General features: G+C 38.3%; 1 protein-coding gene and 1 long non-coding RNA gene across 4 annotated transcripts in view; both read right to left on the reverse strand.

The window, feature by feature from the left end:
- LOC113608041 (uncharacterized) overlaps positions 1-19,864 on the reverse strand; it is a 542,162-nt gene that overhangs the window by 462,473 nt on the left and 59,825 nt on the right. The window lies entirely within an intron of this gene.
- INO80 (INO80 complex ATPase subunit) overlaps positions 1-19,864 on the reverse strand; it is a 131,884-nt gene that overhangs the window by 88,050 nt on the left and 23,970 nt on the right. For all 3 annotated transcript variants that reach the window (XM_027083906.1, XM_027083908.1, XM_027083907.1), the window contains exons 2-7: positions 14,134-14,319; positions 13,706-13,875; positions 13,547-13,614; positions 11,312-11,488; positions 9,000-9,120; positions 7,697-7,911 (exon numbers count right to left, since the gene is read on the reverse strand). In XM_027083906.1, coding sequence (XP_026939707.1) covers positions 7,697-7,911; positions 9,000-9,120; positions 11,312-11,488; positions 13,547-13,614; positions 13,706-13,875; positions 14,134-14,276 — 894 coding nt within the window. In that variant the 5' untranslated portion in view covers positions 14,277-14,319. The remainder of the gene's footprint in view (positions 1-7,696; positions 7,912-8,999; positions 9,121-11,311; positions 11,489-13,546; positions 13,615-13,705; positions 13,876-14,133; positions 14,320-19,864) is intronic.

The raw sequence follows: 19,864 nt of genomic DNA on the forward strand, positions 1-19,864 counted from the left end.
CATCACTAATTATCATAGAAATTCAGTCAAAATAAAAATGAGGTATCACCTCATACCTGTCAGAATGGCTACCATCAAGAGGACCACAAATAAATGTTGGAGAGGATATGGAAAAAGGGAACCCTAGCACACTGCTGGTGGGAATGTAAATTGGTACAGCCACTATGGAAAACAGTATGGAGGGCCCTCAAAAAACTAAAAACAGAACTACCATATCGTCCAGCAATTCCACCCCTGGGCATACATCCAAAGAAAACGAAAACACTAAGTCAAAAAGATACACGGACCCCAATGTTCATAGTAGCACTATTTACAATAGCCAAGATATGGAAGCAACCTAAGGGTCCAGCAACAGATGAATGAATAAAGAAGATGTGATACACACACACACACACACACACACACACACACACACACACACACCGTAATATTACTCAGCCATAAAAAAGAATGAAATTCTACCATTTGCAACAACATGGATGGACCTAGAGGGTATTATGCTTAGTGAAATAAGTCAGAGAAAGACAAATACTGTATGTTATCACTTACATGTAGAATCTAAGAAATAAAACAAACGAATATAACAAACCAGAAACTGTCTCATAGATATAGAGAATAAACGAGTGGTTACTAGCGGGAAGAGGGAAGAGAGGGAACAAGATAGAGGTATGGGATTAACAGGTACAAACTACTATGTATAAAAAATAAAATAAAAAATAAATAAATAAGCAACAAGGATATATTGTATAGCACAGAGAACTTAGCCAATATTTTATAATAACTTTAAATGGAGTATAATGTATAAAAATTTTGAATCACTATGCTGCACACCTGAAACTAATATTATAAATCAACTATATCTCAATTAAAAAAAAAGAATGCTCAAACATATACTCTCTCTCCAGAAATATAATTGCAATGGAGGGAGGGGAAGTAATTGCACAATGCAGAGGCACCATCATACTAAGGGATCAAAGCTAGTATCACAATATAGGGACAGATGTGTCAAGTGCCTCCTGATGAGGTATGTCAAGAACACATCACTCTCTAGTAATATTGCCAAAAATGCATAATTCAAATCTAATCCCAAGGAAACATCACACAAACCCAAATTCAAAAATATTCTACAAAATTATATACTCTTCAAAACAACAATGTCAGGAAAGATGAAGGCTAAGGAATTGTTTCAGAATAAAGGAGATTAATGAGACATGACAATTAAATGCAACATATAGTCCTAGATTGATTCAGGGATGGGGAAAGTGCTATAAAGGACATTATTGAAACAAGTGATGAAATATGAAAACCTATGGGTCAGATAATAATTTTTAATACTGCACTGTGGTTATGCACTAGATGATTTCCTTTTTCTTCGGAAACACACAATTATTAGGAGTAAATTTAGCACAAAATCTCAAACTAACCCTTAAAGTGAGTGAGGAAAAAAGTATGCATTTATATGGCAAAAGAAAATGAGGCAAACAGGTGCTAAATACAAGTAAAAGATACATGGCAGTTCCTTGCATTATTCTTGCCATATTTTTTCTTTTTTTTAATTTTTAGTTAATTTATTTATTTATCTATTTTTTGGCTGTGCTGGGTCTTTGTTGCTGTGCACGGGCTTTCTCTAGTTGGAACTACCGTTCTATTTTTAGTTTTCTGAGGGACCTCCATACCAATTTACATTCCCACCAACAGTGTGCTAGGGTTCCTTCTTCCCCACATCCTCTCCAACATTTGTTATTTGTGGTCCTTTTGGTTAACAGCCATTCTGACAGGTGTGAGGTGATATCTCATTTTTGTTTTGATTTGCATTTCTCTGATGATTAGCAATGTTGAGTATCTTTTCATGTACCTGTTAACCATCTACATGACTTCTTTGGAAAAATGTCTATTCAAGTCTTCTGGCCATTTTCTGATTAGGTTGCTTTTTTGATACTGAGTTGTATGAGCTGTTTATATATTTCGGATATTAATCCTTTGCCAGTCATACCGTTTGCAAATATTTTCTCTCATTCTATACATTATCTTTTTGTTCTGTAAATGGTTTTCCTTGCTGGCCAAAACCTTTTACATTTAACTAGGTCCCATTTGTTTACTTTTGCTTTTATTTCTTCTTTTGCCTCAAGAAACAGATCCAAAGAAATACTGCTACAACTTATGTCAAAGGTTGTTCTGCCTATGTTTTCTTCCAGGAGTTTCATGGTTTCAGATCTTATCAGGTCTTGAATCCAGTTTGAGTTTATTTTTGTATACGGTGTGAGGAAACTGAACTAACTTTAGAGTTATGGAAAACATGCAAAAAATAGTAGAGTTCCCTTACTACTTCCCACCCACGCTTTCCCTAATTTTAGCAACTTATATAACCATAGTGCAATTATTAAGAAAGGAAATTAACTGCCCTTTAGAGCCCATGAGCCACAACTACTGAAGCCCGTGAGCCACATCTACTGAAGCTCGCACGCCATAACTACTGAAGCCCATGTGCCTAGAGTCCATGCTCTGCCACAAGAGAATCTACCGCAATGAGAAGCCCACGCACTTCAACAGAGTAGCCCCCACTCACCACAACTAAAGAAAGCCCATGCAGCAACAAAGAGCCAATGCAGCCAAAAATAAATTAATTAAAGTTCCCTTTAAAAAATAATAAATAAAAAGTGATGCTTCTTGACACTTACGAATTTTAAAAAAAAAAAAAAAGCAAGGAAATTAACACCAGTAAAGTATTAACCAAATTATATATAGATCTTATTTGAATGTCAACAACTTTTCCACTAATATCCTTTCACTGTTCCAGGATCCTACACAGGATCTCACAATGCGTTCATTTAGTTGTTCTTCTCCTTAATCTCTTCCTGTATGTAACATTTCCTCAATCCTTCTCTTTCATGTCCTTGACACTTTTGAAAAGCACCAATCAGTTATTCTGTAAAGTGTCCCAAAATGTGTGGTTTTCCGCTGTCTCCTCATGATGGGAATGACATCATTTACTATGGCAAGAATACCAGAGAAATGATGTTTTGATGATGTGCTCCTCTCAGTGCATCACATCAAGGAGTTCATGATATCAAAATGTATATTACTAGTGATGTTTACTTTGATCATTTGGTTAAGGTCCACTCTGCCAGTTTTGAAGCTATGCAACTTCTGTTTCTCCTCTACCTTTTGCCCTCTAATTTTAGCATTCATAAATGGATGTAGTCTGCAACAATTATTACTGTGGTATTTGCATAAAGCTAATTTTATTTCCTTCTTTCCTTCTACACTTTCTAATTGGAATTCCTACTGAAAGGAAGAGTTGTTCCTTCTACACTTTGTCTATTCAAGTATTTACTTATAACAGTATGGACTGACAAATATTTCTTTTATTCTATGGGTCAAAATCCAGTATTATTCTTATTTATTTTGTTGCTCAAATTATTCTAACTTTGGCCATGAGGCACTCCTTCAGGTTGCCTCCTGTGTTCTTTTGACAAGCCCCACCTCCCCCCAATCTTTCTTCAGAACTTCTTTACTTTCTGGCACCACTTAAAAATGTTTTTCATTTTGTCTTTGGCTGCCCTGCACGGCTTGCGGGAATCTTAGTTCCCTGACCAGGGGTTGAACCCGGGCCCCGGCAGTGAAAGCACAAAGTCCTAACCACTGGACCGTGAGAAAATTCCCCAAGGTTCATTTTGTATTTTCCCTGCTGAGTTCTGGAATAAGGTACTTCTTCAAGGAGCCTTGGTCCCTCTTAGAGAATAAAAGTTGTTTAGAAATCAAGACCCAGGGACTTCCCTGGTGGTGCAGTGGTTAAAAATCCGCCTGCCAATGCAGGTGACATGGGTTCGATCCCTGGTCTGGGAAGATCCCACATGCCACAGAGCAACTAAACCCGTGTGCCACAACTACTGAAGCCCGCGCACCTAGAGCCCGTGCTCCGTGACAAGAGAAGCCACTACAATGAGAAGCCCACGCACCGCGACGAGGAGTAGCCCCCGCTCTCCGCAACTAGATAAGCCCGCTCGCAGCAACGAAGATGCAACACAACCAAAAACACATAAATAAGTAAGTAAGAAATCACGACCTGGTTGCCAGGTATCTTCATTGTTACTGGGGTGTCACTGCTTCTAGGCCCTCTCAGCAAACAGAACCAGAAAAAATATACATATGCATGCTAATCCATGCATACACACCCAAGTATATTTCAGTTATCTATCTGTATGTGTGTATATATATATATGAAACCATGAATTTATACTGATACCTCTGATCCCAGTCAAACTTCATGGGCTTCATTTTAGCTTTCCCCTTCTCCTTACTTATAACTTCTTTCTCCAGCAGTGAGAAACTGGCTCATCTACAATATATTTACTTATTTGTTCAATCCTAGTATACACATAAAGTAGTTTCAAAATTGCTAACCTATTCATTCCCCTATGAGAAACACTTCTACTATGTCAATCATGGCATTTACGCATAGTTCCATCAGTCTTTAGCCTTACATATCCAATCAAAATAATGTTCTCCTCAGTTACTTAGATGAGTTCTTTCTTCCCCATTCCCTGCAACTTGATCATGTTACTCATTTCTAATACAGTTAAGTTCATTTGTTCCTACTTTTATTCCATTTTGACCACACATCCCCCCAACCTCCCTCTCCACCCACATCCTGGTTGGTTTAATACTGGAGGTATATCAGAAATCTGTGAAACATTACTATGGTTCTAAAAGTCAGCCTCATACAAAATATACTCAAAGACTCCTTCCTCCTCATCCTTGCTACCCTGTTCCCATTCCTTCCCTCCTTTCCACCCTTTTCCCACTTGCCCTCTATAAGGAATCAATCACTTTAATTTCTGCTTCATCCTTCTTGAATTTCTTTTGAATGAATGAGCAGATATTTGTGTACTTTCTTGTATTCCCTTTATTCTTACATGAAGGGTATACTTACTTTTTTGTGTTTTGCCTCTTTCACTTAACTGTATGTCCTCGAAATTACTTCAAATCAGTTCAGGGAGGTCTTCTTCATTCTTTATTTTTAACAGCAGTATAATAATCCACTGGATAGATCTACCATCGTTTAATTCAAGGCCCATGTATGAACATTTAGATTGTTTCTGTTATTTTGCAATTACACATAATGCTACAATGAATAACTTTGTTTACATGTATTCATGTATGGTTGCTCTAGCTTTAAGGTAGATTCCTAGAACTGGTAGTGCTGATTTTAAAGGTAAGTGCATCTGTAGATTGCTAGGTGTTGCCAACTTACCCCACAACACAGTCCTAATTTGTATTCCTATCAGTAATTTATGAGAGCACCTGCTTCCCCACAGGCTCCTTAACAGAATGTGTTGTCATATTTTTAAATTTTTGCCAGTGTGATAGGTGACAAATAGTGTCTAAGTGTTATTTTAATTTGTATTACCCCAATTATGAGAGACTTTGAACCTTTTTAATGTTTTAGAGCCATTTTTATATCTTTCTTTGCTAACTGTCTATTCTTGACATTTTCCCATTTGTCTACTGAATCTGTGGTCATTTGTCCCTCCATTTTTTTTTTTTTAATATTTATTTATTTTGGCTGCACTGGGTCTTAGTTGAGGCATGCAGGATCTTCGTTGTGGCATGTTTAGTTGTGGCATGTGGGGTCTTTAGTTGCAGCATGTGGGCTTCTTAGTTGCGGCATGTGAACTCTTAAGTGTGGCATATCTAGTTCCCCGACCAGGGATCGAACCCGAGTCCCCTGCATTGGGAGCACAGAGTCTTACCCACTGGACCACCAGGGAAGTCCCTGTCCCTCAATTTTTAATAGTTCTTTCCATATTATTAGAGGTAACAGCCCTTTGACTGTAGTATTCAATGTAAATAATGCAGACTTCCCTGGTGGCGCAGTGGTTAAGAATACGCCTCCCAATGCCGGGGACATGGGTTCAAGCCCTGGTACGGGAAGATCCCACATGCAGCGGAGCAACTAAGCCTGTGTGCCACAACTACTGAAGCCTGCACACCTAGAGCCTGTGCTCTGCAAAACGAGAAGCCCATACACCGCAACAAAGAGTAGCCCCCGCTCGCCGCAACTAGAGAAAGCCCGCATGCAGCAGCAAAGACCCAACACAGCCAAAAATAAACTTTAAAAATTAAAAATTAAAAAAAATAATATCTCCCGGTTTGTCAGTTGTCTTTTTTTTTTTTTTTTTTTGCGGTATGCGGGCCTCTCACCGTTGTGGCCTCTCCCGTTGCGGAGCACAGGCTCCGGACGCACAGGCTCAGCGGCCATGGTTCACGGGCCCAGCCGCTCCGCGGCATGTGGGATCTTCCCAGACCGGGGCACGAACCCGTGTCCCCTGCATCGGCAGGCAGACTCTCAACCACTGCGCCACCAGGGAAGCCCCTGTCAGTTGTCTTTTGTCATGCAAAAATTTATTTTTATGTGGCCAAATTTAAGAGTATTTTTTTTATTACCTCTGGATATTGAATCATAGCCAGAAACTCTTTTCCTACACAAACGTTAGATAGAAATGCAGTCGTTTTATTCTAATATTTGTATGATTTCTTTTTTTTACACTGAGATGCCAAATCCATTTGGAGTATATGTGTGAGATACAGACCTAATTTTATCTTTTACAAAATGGCTACCTAGTTGTCCCAACACCATTTATTAAAGGTACTACTGATCTATCTGCCCATTCATGTGTCAGTACCATACTGTTCTAATTGTAGAGATTTTATAGTATGTTTTAATGTTTGGGAAGGCTTTTTTTTACTGTTTCCCTAGCAATTCTCGCATACTGACTTTTTCCACATTGAGTTTAGAATCATCTTCTCTAAATTCATAAAATATCCTGTTCATATGTCTATTAAGATTGCACTCAATTTATAATGAAGCAATTAACTGGGTAAAATGCAAACCACTGGTGAATCTAAGTAAACAGTATAAGGGGACTTGGTGGTCCAGTGGTTAAGAACTGGTCTTGCAAAGCAGGGACGCTGGTACGATCCCTGGTCAGGGAACTAAGATACCACATGCCTAGGGGCAACTAAGCCCACACACCACGACTAGAGAGCCCGCGTGCAGCAACTACAGAGCCCACGCACTCTGGAGCCTGCACGCCACAACTAGAGAGGAGCCTGCGCACCACAACAAAGATTCCGCATGCTGCAACTAAGACCCGACACAGCCATAAATAAATAAATAAACAAATAAATAAATAAATAGGGTATACGGACATTATTCCTGCAACTTTTAAGTTTGAAATTAGTATATCAAAACATTCAAGCAAATTAAAAGAGCAAAATGAATGCTTATACATGTTTTTCCTAAATCATTCACATTTTCTTCTAATACCTGTGATTATTCAGTAACATCCAAATGTTTATGAAGTCTAAGAAACACACGTCCATCATTTTATTTTAATTTCCTGCATTATGACCTATCAATTTGCTGTCAAATCTCTATTTCTTTATGTAAGAAAACTGCATTCCTCAAAGAGGTTTCCCTCCATTTTTTTGGCCAAGGAGCATAACACAACAATTATCTCATGTATTTTGATCAAATTCTAGAAAATCAGTTAACTGAAGAGAGTACTATTCAGGATTTTCCTAATTCCAAAAGATTAGTTTTCTTTCTGAACCGTGTGAAGGTATCTACCTCTCACAGCTTCTCTTTGGAGGGCAGGCAGAGAAAACATTCTATCTGGAGGCACTCACTTACCTTTGGTAGTTCCTTTTTCACAATGCTGAGCCATACTTTCCTGCGACGGGCATTGAGCTGCTCAATGGATAAGTGCTTCTTCTTGGTGCCAGGAGGAGGTGCATCATGAGAGAACTTGGCAAAGACTTTGGTCTGGTGGTGGTGGCGACGAGGGGATTCTTCAGAGGAAAGTTCTTCATCCCTTCGTCTTTTTTTCTTCACTTTTTTCAACTTAGCTGCAAAGGAAACAGACTCTCAGAAGGTTGCATTTCTTCCCTTCCACAGGAGAAAGTCCCAAAACAACCTCATCACTTTAAGAAAAATCAAGGTTCTTTTCTCATTCCACTGAGACTGGCAATGTTTCTCCTTTTATCTATTCAGGTCCATGAATATTCCAAGAAGAAGCTAACACTACCTCAAAAAAGAACACTGGATACTCCCTCTGTTTACATGAAAGAGAAATAGAAGAGAACCTAAGAACTGTATTTCTTTTGAACCCAACAATAGGAAAGGAGGCTTATGAAGTATCATGAGCTCAAGTCATGATCAGAGGAAGGAAACTTTTCTACTTGGTAGCAATGTAAGGTGACTAAAGAAAAATAACAGAGAAAGAAAAAAAATGCATTAACTGATATGACACTGAGACCTGTGAAAAGAAAACTGCACATGAAACAAAAATCTAGTTTGAGAGGGAGGGTGGAAGGATGAGAAAATACTGAGATAAACAAGGAGGATGTGGAAGAAATAAGGGAAGAAGGCTGAAAAGAGTGTTTCTGTACAGAGTTCATGCCTTTAGGGGAATAAAATCTGCCTAGTACAGATAGTCTAAAACTTTCCTTTCCTATTTCCTTCCTGACTTCCAGCTGCTTGGAACTCAGAGAGGAAAAGACATTTCCTGGCAAACGTGCAAACAAGCACTACAGAAGATCATCAGGAGGTGTCTATTTTAAATCACTACATACAGCAACAATGATAACTTATTCCAAATACTTCAGGTGACTCTACATACTTCCCTGTGTATAACTAACTTCTTTCTGTCCCAGAACATTTTCAATATTTGGAGAGTATGTAGAAGAAAAAAAGGAATAACCTAATTGGCTGAAATCTCTGGCAAAGAATCTATAGTTCTCATGTCTTCATAATTCTAGAATAGATCATAAACCAAATACAAAATAAATTTAATACTATTCACAACTAGTAATCGGATAAGGGAGACTAGGGTTTTTCAGATAAAGCAAATTTCTACTACATGGATTATGTTCAAAGCCCAAACGTACCTGGAACTAAGAATGAGTAAAGGTAGAAGGCAGGTCAATATCCTCACCTTTAAGTTTCTTTTCTTCCTTGAATTTCTTTTTTTTGGGTCCAAGAAGGTGCCGTTGCTGCTCATAGAAAGGGTCATATGTGGAGAGCAGTCCTGCACTGTAGTATTGGTATTGCTGCAACTGAAGTAGGCAAAGACAGTGATGTTTAGAAGGGCCTGTCTTTCCTACAGCACAGCCTTCAAATTATCTTTACTAAAGAAAGCTGATCCAGAGAAAAAACATAATTCCTACATACAGTATCCTTCCCACAAGGAGACCAATAAACGTTTAATACATCAAAGTGAATTATTTCCTTAACTTCAGAACAAAATGGGTTCATTAGCTATGCACATGGAAAGTTGTTGAAAATAACTTAAAAAAACAAATAAACAAAAAAAAAAAACCTTCACGATTCTGATTCTCCACCAGAATATTTACTTTGTCCTGACACATATTTATCATTGCAGAAAGGTCTCCTCTTCAATTCATCAACAAGAAATAAACCATACTTCTACTACCGATAGGTCCCCAGATTTATTAAGGTTTCTAATGCCTGCTTTCCCAGCTCTTAGTCTTATATTTAGTTTGAATAGTCCCCAGCCATGACAATTCTTCAATCTCTGAAGTCTTCTCTCTTCATTTCCCACTAAGAGTCTGACAATATTATACATAGTGTCTTTGTTACCAGAATTCTAACATATGAATAATCTATTTTTTTTCTGTCTAGAGAGTACTTAATCTTTTCAAACATTTCATTCAAATTGACCTCCAAAGCTCAAATTTTGTCTGACCTATTACTAACGGGTAAATACGAAGATAAATAAAATTAGATAGTCCACTGCAGAATCTCTTTCCTGAATTACAGGCAAATGAGTTGTTCAAAGACTGAAACTAGGATAGAAGAGTGACATGGAGAACTATTACAAGGTCCTCTGTTAAAGCATTCACACAGCTGTAAACTTAAAATCTGTGGACTTTCCCACATGTGGCTTTTACTTCAATTTTAAGAAGACCAAGTATTTTGAGCACCAACTGCCTTAGCACTGTACTTTAAAAAGGAACTCCTTGTCTAAGTCAAAAGTCATACATCTTCATACATCTTACTATTTATTACTTCTACAGGTTTATAACTTTTAGCATATTATTCAAAGCTTTCTGAACTGACTTTGGACCTTAACTAATTGCTGGAATGTTTTAGGTCTTCAAATATTCTATTGCTCATTATGTACAAAGTGCTACACTCCTGACAAAAATCAGAAGGCGTTTGTAACACCATTCAAATAGTTGCCACATAAAACTATCATCAATCTAATGTTAGTATGTGAAGAAAGGGAGTTTTTCCAAGATAGGAACACTTCCAAAGAACAACTGCATTAAAAAGCAACCACAAGAATTTATATGGTGCAGCTGCTTTGGAAAACAGCCTGACAGTTCCCCCAAAGGGTAAGCATAGTTTTATCATATGACCCAGCAATTCTTTTCCTTGGTATATACCCAAGAGAAATAAAAATACCTGTCCACACCGAAAATCTGCACACAAATCTTCAGGGCAGCATTATTCATACGAGCCAAAAAGTGAAACAAGTCACTATTCATAGCTACAATCCATAAAACCCAAAAAGTAGAAGCAATCCAATTAGTTCATCAAATGATGCATGGATAAATAAAACGCACTATGTCCATACAATGGAATATTATTTGGTAATAAAATGGAATGAGGTACTAATACATGCTACAACATGAATGAACCCTGAAAACCTTATGCTAAGTGAGAGAAGCTGGACACATGTTGTTCCATTTGTATGAAGTGTCTAGAATAGGCACATTTATAGAGACAAATGGTGGACTGATGACTGTCTGGGGCTGAGGGGAATGAAGAGAATGAGAGGGGGGAGTTCCCTGCTGGCCTAGTGGTTAGGATTCCAGACGTTCACTGCTGTGGCCCAGGTTCAATCCCTGGTAGGGGAACTGAGATCCTGCAAGCCACACGGCAAAAAATTTAAAAATGTAAAAAATTAAAAAAAAAAAAAAAAAAAAAGAAAGAAAGAGAATGAGGGGCAAGAGCTAAGAGAAATGAGATTTCTTTTTGGGGTGAGAAAATGTTCCAAAATTAGAAAGTGATGATAGTTACAAACTCTATGAATATACTAAGACCAACTGAACTGTGTACATTAAAAGGCTGAATTTTTTTGGTATGTGAAGTATATTTCAATTATCAGAACAACCACAACCACCACCTAAATATAAAGTTAAAATGATGTATTTTCAATTAATATAAACCAGAGGGTAAATACCCAGCATGAAAATCTGAGATTTCTCCTGAAACCCTTACCTCCTTGTCTTTACTATACTTATTCTGGTGAAGTTTCTTATATTTGTGCAGTCGCAACATATTATGAAGTTCTTCTCTGCTGAGATTGAGTTCTTCTTCTTCTTCTTCTTCTTCTTCTTCATCATTGTCTTCACTCTGAGAATCTGCCTCACTGGATTCATCACTTAGCAGAATGCTCTGAAAAAGGGAGGAAATGGAAATGGAACCTCTGATATGAAGCAATTCCTTTTATAATCCAAGGGTTTTTTCCAGATCCCAAAACAATGACAAAAACAGCTGGAGGATAGTCATTCCAGTTTCCCTTATACTATTCTTTACCAATTCATCTAAAAAACAAAAAGATACCAATTAAACCTAGTAGTCACGAATGAAAGAGCGCCAAAACATGAGAAATGCTATCAACAGCAACAAGGCTAAATTTCACTTAGTACATACGCTACACATAAGGTAATTTAAATAAATGTCAAATACCAAGGCAAAAAACTAAACAAAACCTAAAAAGCTACTATAGGGCATAAAGATATAATACAGAAAACAAGCTGTGATGCCTAATAAAGGGGAAACAACCCCAAAATCCATTAACTGATGAATGGATAAACAAAATGTGGTATTATCCAGATAACGAAGAATTATTCAGCCACTAAAATGAAGGAAGTAGTACCGACATGTGCCACAACACGAATGAACCTTGAAAACATTATGCTAAGTAAAAGAAGCCAGACATAAAAGGCCATATTTTATGTTTTCATTTATATGAAATGTCCAGGATAGGCAAATCCACAGAGACAGAAAACAGGTTAGTGGCTCCCAAGGGCTGGGGAAAGTAGAGAAAGGGTGACTGTTAATGAACAGTTTCTTCCTGGAGTGTTGAAAATGTTCTGGAATTAGATAGTGGTAATGGCTGTATTAACTTTATGAAAGTACTAAAAATTATTAAATTATACACTTTAAAAGGGTAGATTTTATGGCATGTGAATTACATCTCAATTTTTTAAAATGTGATGGCCAAGCATAAGGTTACTGCATTCCCAACAGTTTAAAACCTCATTGATGTGAAGCTAATCAGGCCTTTTCCACATGAGCGTTTTAAAGGGGCTGGTGATAAAAATAATAGACTACCTTTAAATTACTTTGAGCTCTTCATAAGAAAAGTATAAAATAGAGAAATAATTAGTTTCAATAAAAGAAATGCTAACCTTAATTCAGTCTAGCTAATGACAGTAATCTTGTAAGAGTATAAATGAGATTGTCACTGCCTTGCTTACAAACACTCCAACTGCTTAGCACTGTAACAAGAGTTAAAATACAAATTCCGTAACATAGTGTACAAGGCCCAACGTGATCAGCTAACAACCTCAGTTTCTACTATCCTCTCATTTACTGTGCTCCAGCTATACCAACCTCCTTTCTTCCCCAAACATACCAAGTTGCTTCCTTTCTCAGGACTTCTGCCATTGTTCCTTCTGATTGAAATGCTCTTATCTTAAACCTTCACATAGTTCCTTCTGATCATTCAGCAATCAGTTGAAATGTTACCTCTTTAAAGAAACTGTATTTATTTCTTATTTACAGGCTTACTCACTGCCTCCCTACATTAGAATGTAAGCTCCTCAGGGCAGGAACTCTATCTATCTACAATAGTATCTCCCAAGGCAGTACGTGCCAATCAACACCTGTTGGATGAATGAACTACTCAGTGACTAATAAAAAAAAACAGATTAATAATCCTGATTACAAGCCAGTGAGAGCAAGGATCTTATCTGATATATTTCTGTACTCCCTTGCTCAGTATAGGGCTTCATTCCCAAAAATGTTTGCTAAAATGAACTTCATTGAGTCCTCTAGATTTTTCTCTATAATCTCTTAGAGATTATAGAGATTATAGAAGCCACCCAGGGCTTCCCTGGTGGCGCAGTGGTTGAGGGTCCGCCTGCCGATGCAGGGGACACGGGTTCGTGCCCCGGTCCGGGAAGATCCCACATGCTGCGGAGCGGCTGGGCCCGTGAGCCATGGCCGCTGAGCCTGCGTGTCCGGAGCCTGTGCTCCGCAATGGGAGAGGCCACAACAGTTAGAGGCCCACGTACCACCAAAAAAAAAAAACCAACCACACCCAGAATAAAAGACTCATGTCTTGGAAAATCTCTGCCAATATGCCATAATTAGTCAGTAACCTCTCCTTCTATTTGTAATTTTAGTAGGTTATTTGAATTATAAACATTCTGCCTTATCTCTTACCTTTAGCCACTTTCTGCTTTTCTTCAACTTAGAGAAGTTATATAAATTCCCTTTGTCAGATTTTGTTTCTGTGTAAAGAAACATAAAGAATAAAAAAATGAAAGGACACTTGCCCCAAAAGAACTGATAGTCCAAAGAGGGATCTCACACCACACTGACCTGACTGTAGAACTCCATTCAATGAATATGTGTTTAACATTCCAGAACTACTTGCTCCAGAAGTCTCACCAAGCAATGAATTTGGAGGTTCTTCCTTAACTTGTATCAAGGGATCCCCAGATTGGGGTAATAAAGGATTATTGTCATCCAGTCCATCTTCACTTTCATCACTATAAATTGAAGAATGGTGAATCCACAATAACAGCCGACCCAGCAAAATATTATAATTTATGGTTAGCAGACTGAACACTTTACAGAAGAAATTGATCCTCTGATTAAGCTGACTGTATTTTATTTGAAAGAAAGAAGGAAAAAAAAAAATCAAACATCCCAAAACCCATAAAAGATACTTTAACCATAAAATCTACAGGAATGATGGGAATCAGAAATGTGGTGAAACGTTATATTGGGAAGATGGGATACCATACCTAGAAATATTCCTGTTGAAGATGGCTGATGTTTGTCGCAGGAAATGGTCCAACCGGAGGGCCCTCTCCAGGTACTGAAGATAGAGGGGCTTTGCCAGCTCAGTGAAGCCGCCATCGTCCCCGGCACCCAACTCCGAGGCCATAGAACAAATCTGTCTTCATGCACAAGGGTTTCCGACTGCACGGCTGCAGAATGGAGATAAGTAGTGAAAGATGAAATGCTATTCATTCTCCCTTTATTTTGCCTGCTTGCTATCAATATGAAGAGAAATCAGACCTTCTAGACACAAGAAGAGAATACAGCAGTCTACAGAAAGACCATGATGAAGTTCTTGTTAGGCATTGCCTCCTAATGCAAATGCAGAAGTTAAAAGGATGAGAAAAACACCAAACTAGAAATACTGTCACCTGTCACAATGAAAATTCTTGATACTTTTTTGAAGCAGTGCCTTAAAATATATACTCAATTCTCTTTCATCTTACAATTAATAATTACTCACAACTATCCAAATCTGTACCACAAGTTCACTGTTGTACACCTCATAGAGGAGCACATGTTCTCAGCATCACCCTTCAAAACAGCTGCTCCCTTTTTCACTTTGTATTTACATTCATACATATGTGTGAGGTAGTCCACTTACAAGGGAATAGATATACTGGCAGAGTATTTTACAATCCCTTATAAACATGTCATATAGTATAAAGATTTAGAGATGATTTAGAAAACTAGAACAAAGAGAATAAAAGTGAGGGTGAGAAACCTGAGCATTCTCTTTGCTACCTTATGTTGTTAAGGACAATGTTATACTAAGAACATCTTCACTAGAGAATCAATCAGTGTTAACAACCTTCCCCCCAACTGTCTTTCATGTAGCATCTTCTTCCTTATAACTGGTTATCTTTAAAGAGTTAAGGGGCCGAGCCAAGATTAAATAATGGGATATCACAGAGCAATCAGCCCATCATCTGACATACAGTGAGTACTCAATATATAGTAAATTACTTGTAAAAGTTCATAATCTAATAAATTAAAGTATAATCTTTAAAGGAAACCAGAACATCTTTATCTTGAGTTGTCTTCTCTTTTTATTACAGATTTTAAAAATTTCCTAATACAATCTTTCTCCTTAAGAGAATGTTAAAAATTCTCTCCCAATTCAGCCACAGATTCAACATAATCCCTATTAAACTCCTAGTAGGCTTTTTTCCCCCCCAAAATTGACAAGCTGATTATTAAATTTATAGGGACACACAAAGGAATTAGGATAGTCAAAATAATTTTGAAAAAGTACAGGGCTTACTCACTTATACTTTCTGATTTTAAATATATCATAAAGCTACAGTCACCAGGACAGTGTGGTACTGGCATAAGGATAACCACACAGACCAATGAAATAGACCTGAAATATCCAGAAATAAACCCTTACATTTATGGTCAATTAATTTTCAATGAAGGCGCCAAGGCAATTTCAATGGGGGAAAGGACAGTCTTCAACAAACTGTGCTGGACAACTGAATATATAACACATATAAAAGTTTAATTTAGGGGTTTCCCTGGTGGCACAGTGGTTAAGAATCCTCCTGCCAACGCAGGAGACACAGGTTCAATCCCTGGTCTGGGAAGATCCCACATGCCGCGGAGCAACTAGGCCCGTGAGCCACAACTACTGAGCCTGCACATCTGGAGCCTGTGCTCCGCAACAAGAGAGGCCACGATAGTGAGAGGCCCACACAACGCGATGAAGAGCGGCCCCCGACTGCTGCAACTAGAGAAAGCCCTCGCACAGAAACGAAGACCCAACACAGCCAAAAATTAATTAATTAATTAATTAATTTTAAAAAAATCTGCACAGTGACCAATGAAATAGGTCCTTTTCTCACTTTAAAAAAAAAAAAAGTTGAATTTAAACCATTACCTCATACCATGCGCAAAAATTAACTCAAAATGGATCAGAGACCCAGGTGTAAAACCCCAAAATATAAAACTTCTACAAGAAAAAAAAAAATCCTCATGACTTTAGATATGTATTTATAAAGAACTCTTACAACTCAGTAAGAAGATAACTAAAAAATGGGCAAAAGACTTTGAACAGACATTTTACCAAAGAGGATATACAAATGGCTTAACAGGCACATGGAGATGCTCAACATCAAAAATTGCAAATTAAAATTACAGAGGGATACTACTTTATACCCACTAGAACAGCTACAGTAAAAAAACAAAAACAATTGTTGGGGGAAGATGTGGAACTGAAACCCTCATACATTGCTGGTGAAAATGTAAAATATTATAGCCACTATAAACAAGTTTGGTAGTTGCTTGAAAATTTGAATATAGTTACCATATGACCTAGCACTTCCTCTCCCAGTTATCTATTCAAGAGAAATGAAAACACATGTCCACCACTCAAAGCCTTTTATGTGAATGTTCACAGCAGTATTATTCATAATAGTCAAAAAGTGAAATAATCTAAATGTCCATCAAATGGTGAATGGATAAATAAAATATGGCATGTCTGGACAATGGAATACTATTATTCAGCAATAAAAAGGAATAAACAATTGATACATGCAATAACATGAACGAACCTCAAAATTTTATGTTAAGGAAAAGAAGTCAGACATAAAAGACCACATACTGTAGAATTCCATTTATATGAAATATCCAGAAAAGGAAATCTATAGAGACAAAAGGTAGATCAGTGGTTCACTGGGGGTACAAAGGGGGAGTGACTACCAATGGATACTAGAGATCTTTTTTAGGGGAGGTAGAAATGTAAATCCACATTGTGGTGATGTTTGCACAATTTTGTAATTTTGCTAAAAATCACTGAATTGTACATTTAAATGAGGTGAATTTCATGGTATATAAAATATCAATCTTGGGAACAGTTAAAGAAAAAAGAGGTTAAAAAATACTTTAGGGCTTCCCTGGTGGTGCAGTGGTTGAGAATCCGCCTGCCAATGCAGGGGATATGGATTCGAGCCCTGGTCCGGGAAGAAACCACATGCAGCTCCATGCGCCACAAATACTGAGCCTGCATGCACTCTAAAGCCCGTGAGCCACAGCTACTGAAGCCCGCGCACCTAGAGCTCATGCTCCACAACAAGAGAGGCCACCGCAATGAGAAGCCCACACAATGCAAGGAAGAGTAGCCCCTGCTTGCCGCAACTAAAAATAAAGCCCACGTGCAGCCTTTCAGACCCAACACAGCCAAAACTAAATAAAAAAAAAAAAAAATACTTTAAATACTTTTTATAAAAGTCTTTATAAAAGACTTTTTAATAAAAGTCTTTTATAAAGGACTTCAATAAATTCTACTTCTCAAAATGAGACCTAACAGGTACCCATTCCAGAAGATTTCAAAGAAACTTGGTTTTAAAAATAAAGCAAAACTACCTTAGAGAATACATATAATTCATCTTGATACACATACATACAAATTAAAGCATATAAAATTGCTGCTTGGAAGACCTAAATAGACATTTCTCCAAAGAAGGCATACAGGTGGCCAACAGGAACACAAAAAGATGCTCAACAATGTTAATTATCAGAGAAATGCAAATCAAAACTACAATGAGGTATCACCTCACATCCATCAGAATGGCCATCATCAAAAAGTCTACAAATAATAAATGCTGGAGAGGGTGTGGAGAAAAGGGAACCCTCCTACACTGTTGGATGGAGGTTCCTTAAAAAACTAAAAATAAAGTTACCATATGATCCAGCAATCCCACCCTTGGGCATATATCTGGAAAAGACAAAAATTCTAATTCAAAAAGATACATGCACCCCAATGTTCATAGTAGCACTATTTATAATAGCCAAGACATGGAAGCAACAGATCAATGGATAAAGAAGATTCGGGGCTTCGCTGGTGGCGCAGTGGTTGAGAGTCCACCTGCCGATGCAGGGGACACGGGTTCGTGCCCCAGTCCGGGAAGATCCCACATGCCGCGGAGCGGCTGGGCCCGTGAGCCATGGCCGCTGAGCCTGCGCATCTGGAGCCTGTGCTCCACAACGGGAGAGGTCACAGCAGTGCGAGGCCCGCGTACTGCAAAAAAAAAAAAGAAGATGTAGTATACATAAACAATGGAATATTATTCGGCCAGAAAGAGTGAAATATTGCTATTTGCAGCAACATGGATGGACCTAGAGATTATCATACTAGTGAAGTCAAATAGAGAAAGACAAATATTATATGCCATCACTTACACATGGAATCTAAAAAATAATACAAATGAACTTATTCACAAAACAGAAACAGACTCACAGACATAGAAAACAAACTTATGGTTACCAAAGGGGCAAGGGACATAGAAATCAAATTTATGGTTACCAAAGGGGAAAGGGGGGAGGTGGATAAGTTTGGAGTATGGGATTAACAGATACACACCACTAAATTAAAATAGATAAACAACCAGGATTTATTGTGTGTGTGTGTGTGTGTGTGTGTGTGTGTGTGTGTGTGTGTATGTGAAACTGAACCACTATGCTGTACACCTGAAACTAACACAATATTGTAAATCATCTGTAGTTGAATGAAAAAATGAAAAAAAATTGTTGCTTGGCACCCTCCTAAGATTTTATTACAAAATAACTGATATTATGCTCAGGCTTCCCTGGCGGCGTAGTGGTTAAGAATCCACCTGCCAATTCAGGGGACACAGGTTTGAGCCCTGGTGCGGGAAGATCCCACATGCCATGGAGCAACTAAGCCCGTGTGCCTCTACTGACCCTGTGCTCTAGAGCCCGCGAGCCGCAACTACTGATCCTGCGTGCCACAACTACTGAAGGCCGCGCGCCTAGAGCCCGTGTTCCGCAACAAGAGAAGCCACCGCAATGAGAAGCTCACGCACTGCAACGAAGAGCAGCCCCCGCTTGCCGCAACTAGAGGAAGCCCGCGTGACAAAAACAAAGACCCGGTGCAGCCAAAAATAAAAATAATAATAAAATAAATTTATTTTTAAAAATTGATATTATGCTCTACTTAATTTAGCTGATATTAAAATGGTCCTAATTAAGGCGGTATGAAGGTATGACTACAAAGAAATACTGGGTGATTCAAAAGGAACTACTTTTTTTCTTTCTTTTTTTTCTTTGCGGTACGCGGGCCTCTCACTGTTGTGGCCTCTCCGGTTGCGGAGCACAGGCTCCGGACGCGCAGGCTCAGCGGCCACGGCTCACGGGCCCAGCCGCTCCGCGGCATGTGGGATCTTCCCGGACCGGGGCACGAACCCGTGTCCCCTGCATCGGCAGGCGGACTCTCAACCACTGAGCCACCAGGGAAGCCCAAAAGGAACTACTTTTTAAAATAATTCCTCAGTATCTGGGCTGCATAATAACATGAAGTCAAAACCAATTTGTCCAGGAAAGATCAGAGTTACTTGTATGGTCTTACAATGCTCAATGTGCCCCCTGTGACACCAAGTACACATCAATCCTATAGTCTGATTCTCCCAGAATCACCTCTGTAGCATATCACCATTGATAGTTGAAATAGCAATCATGAAATAGCACTTTCTTATTTCCACAAGGCTAAAGGAGGAGGTACATGAAGTTCATGACATATCTCCACAAGAATAAGTCTTATGATGATATCTGGAGAGTCAAGGAATATTTTTAAAGTGTTTGATTAGATTTTTACTGTTGTAAAATATACATAACATAAAATTTACCACTTTAATCATTTGTAAGTAGAAAATTCAGTGCCATTAAGTACATTCACAT

Source organism: Aethalodelphis obliquidens, unplaced genomic scaffold (genome assembly GCF_003676395.1).
Source record: "Aethalodelphis obliquidens isolate GAN/ISIS:26980383/991018 unplaced genomic scaffold, ASM367639v1 scaffold51, whole genome shotgun sequence".
In the NCBI taxonomy this organism is placed as follows: domain Eukaryota; kingdom Metazoa; phylum Chordata; class Mammalia; order Artiodactyla; family Delphinidae; genus Aethalodelphis; species Aethalodelphis obliquidens.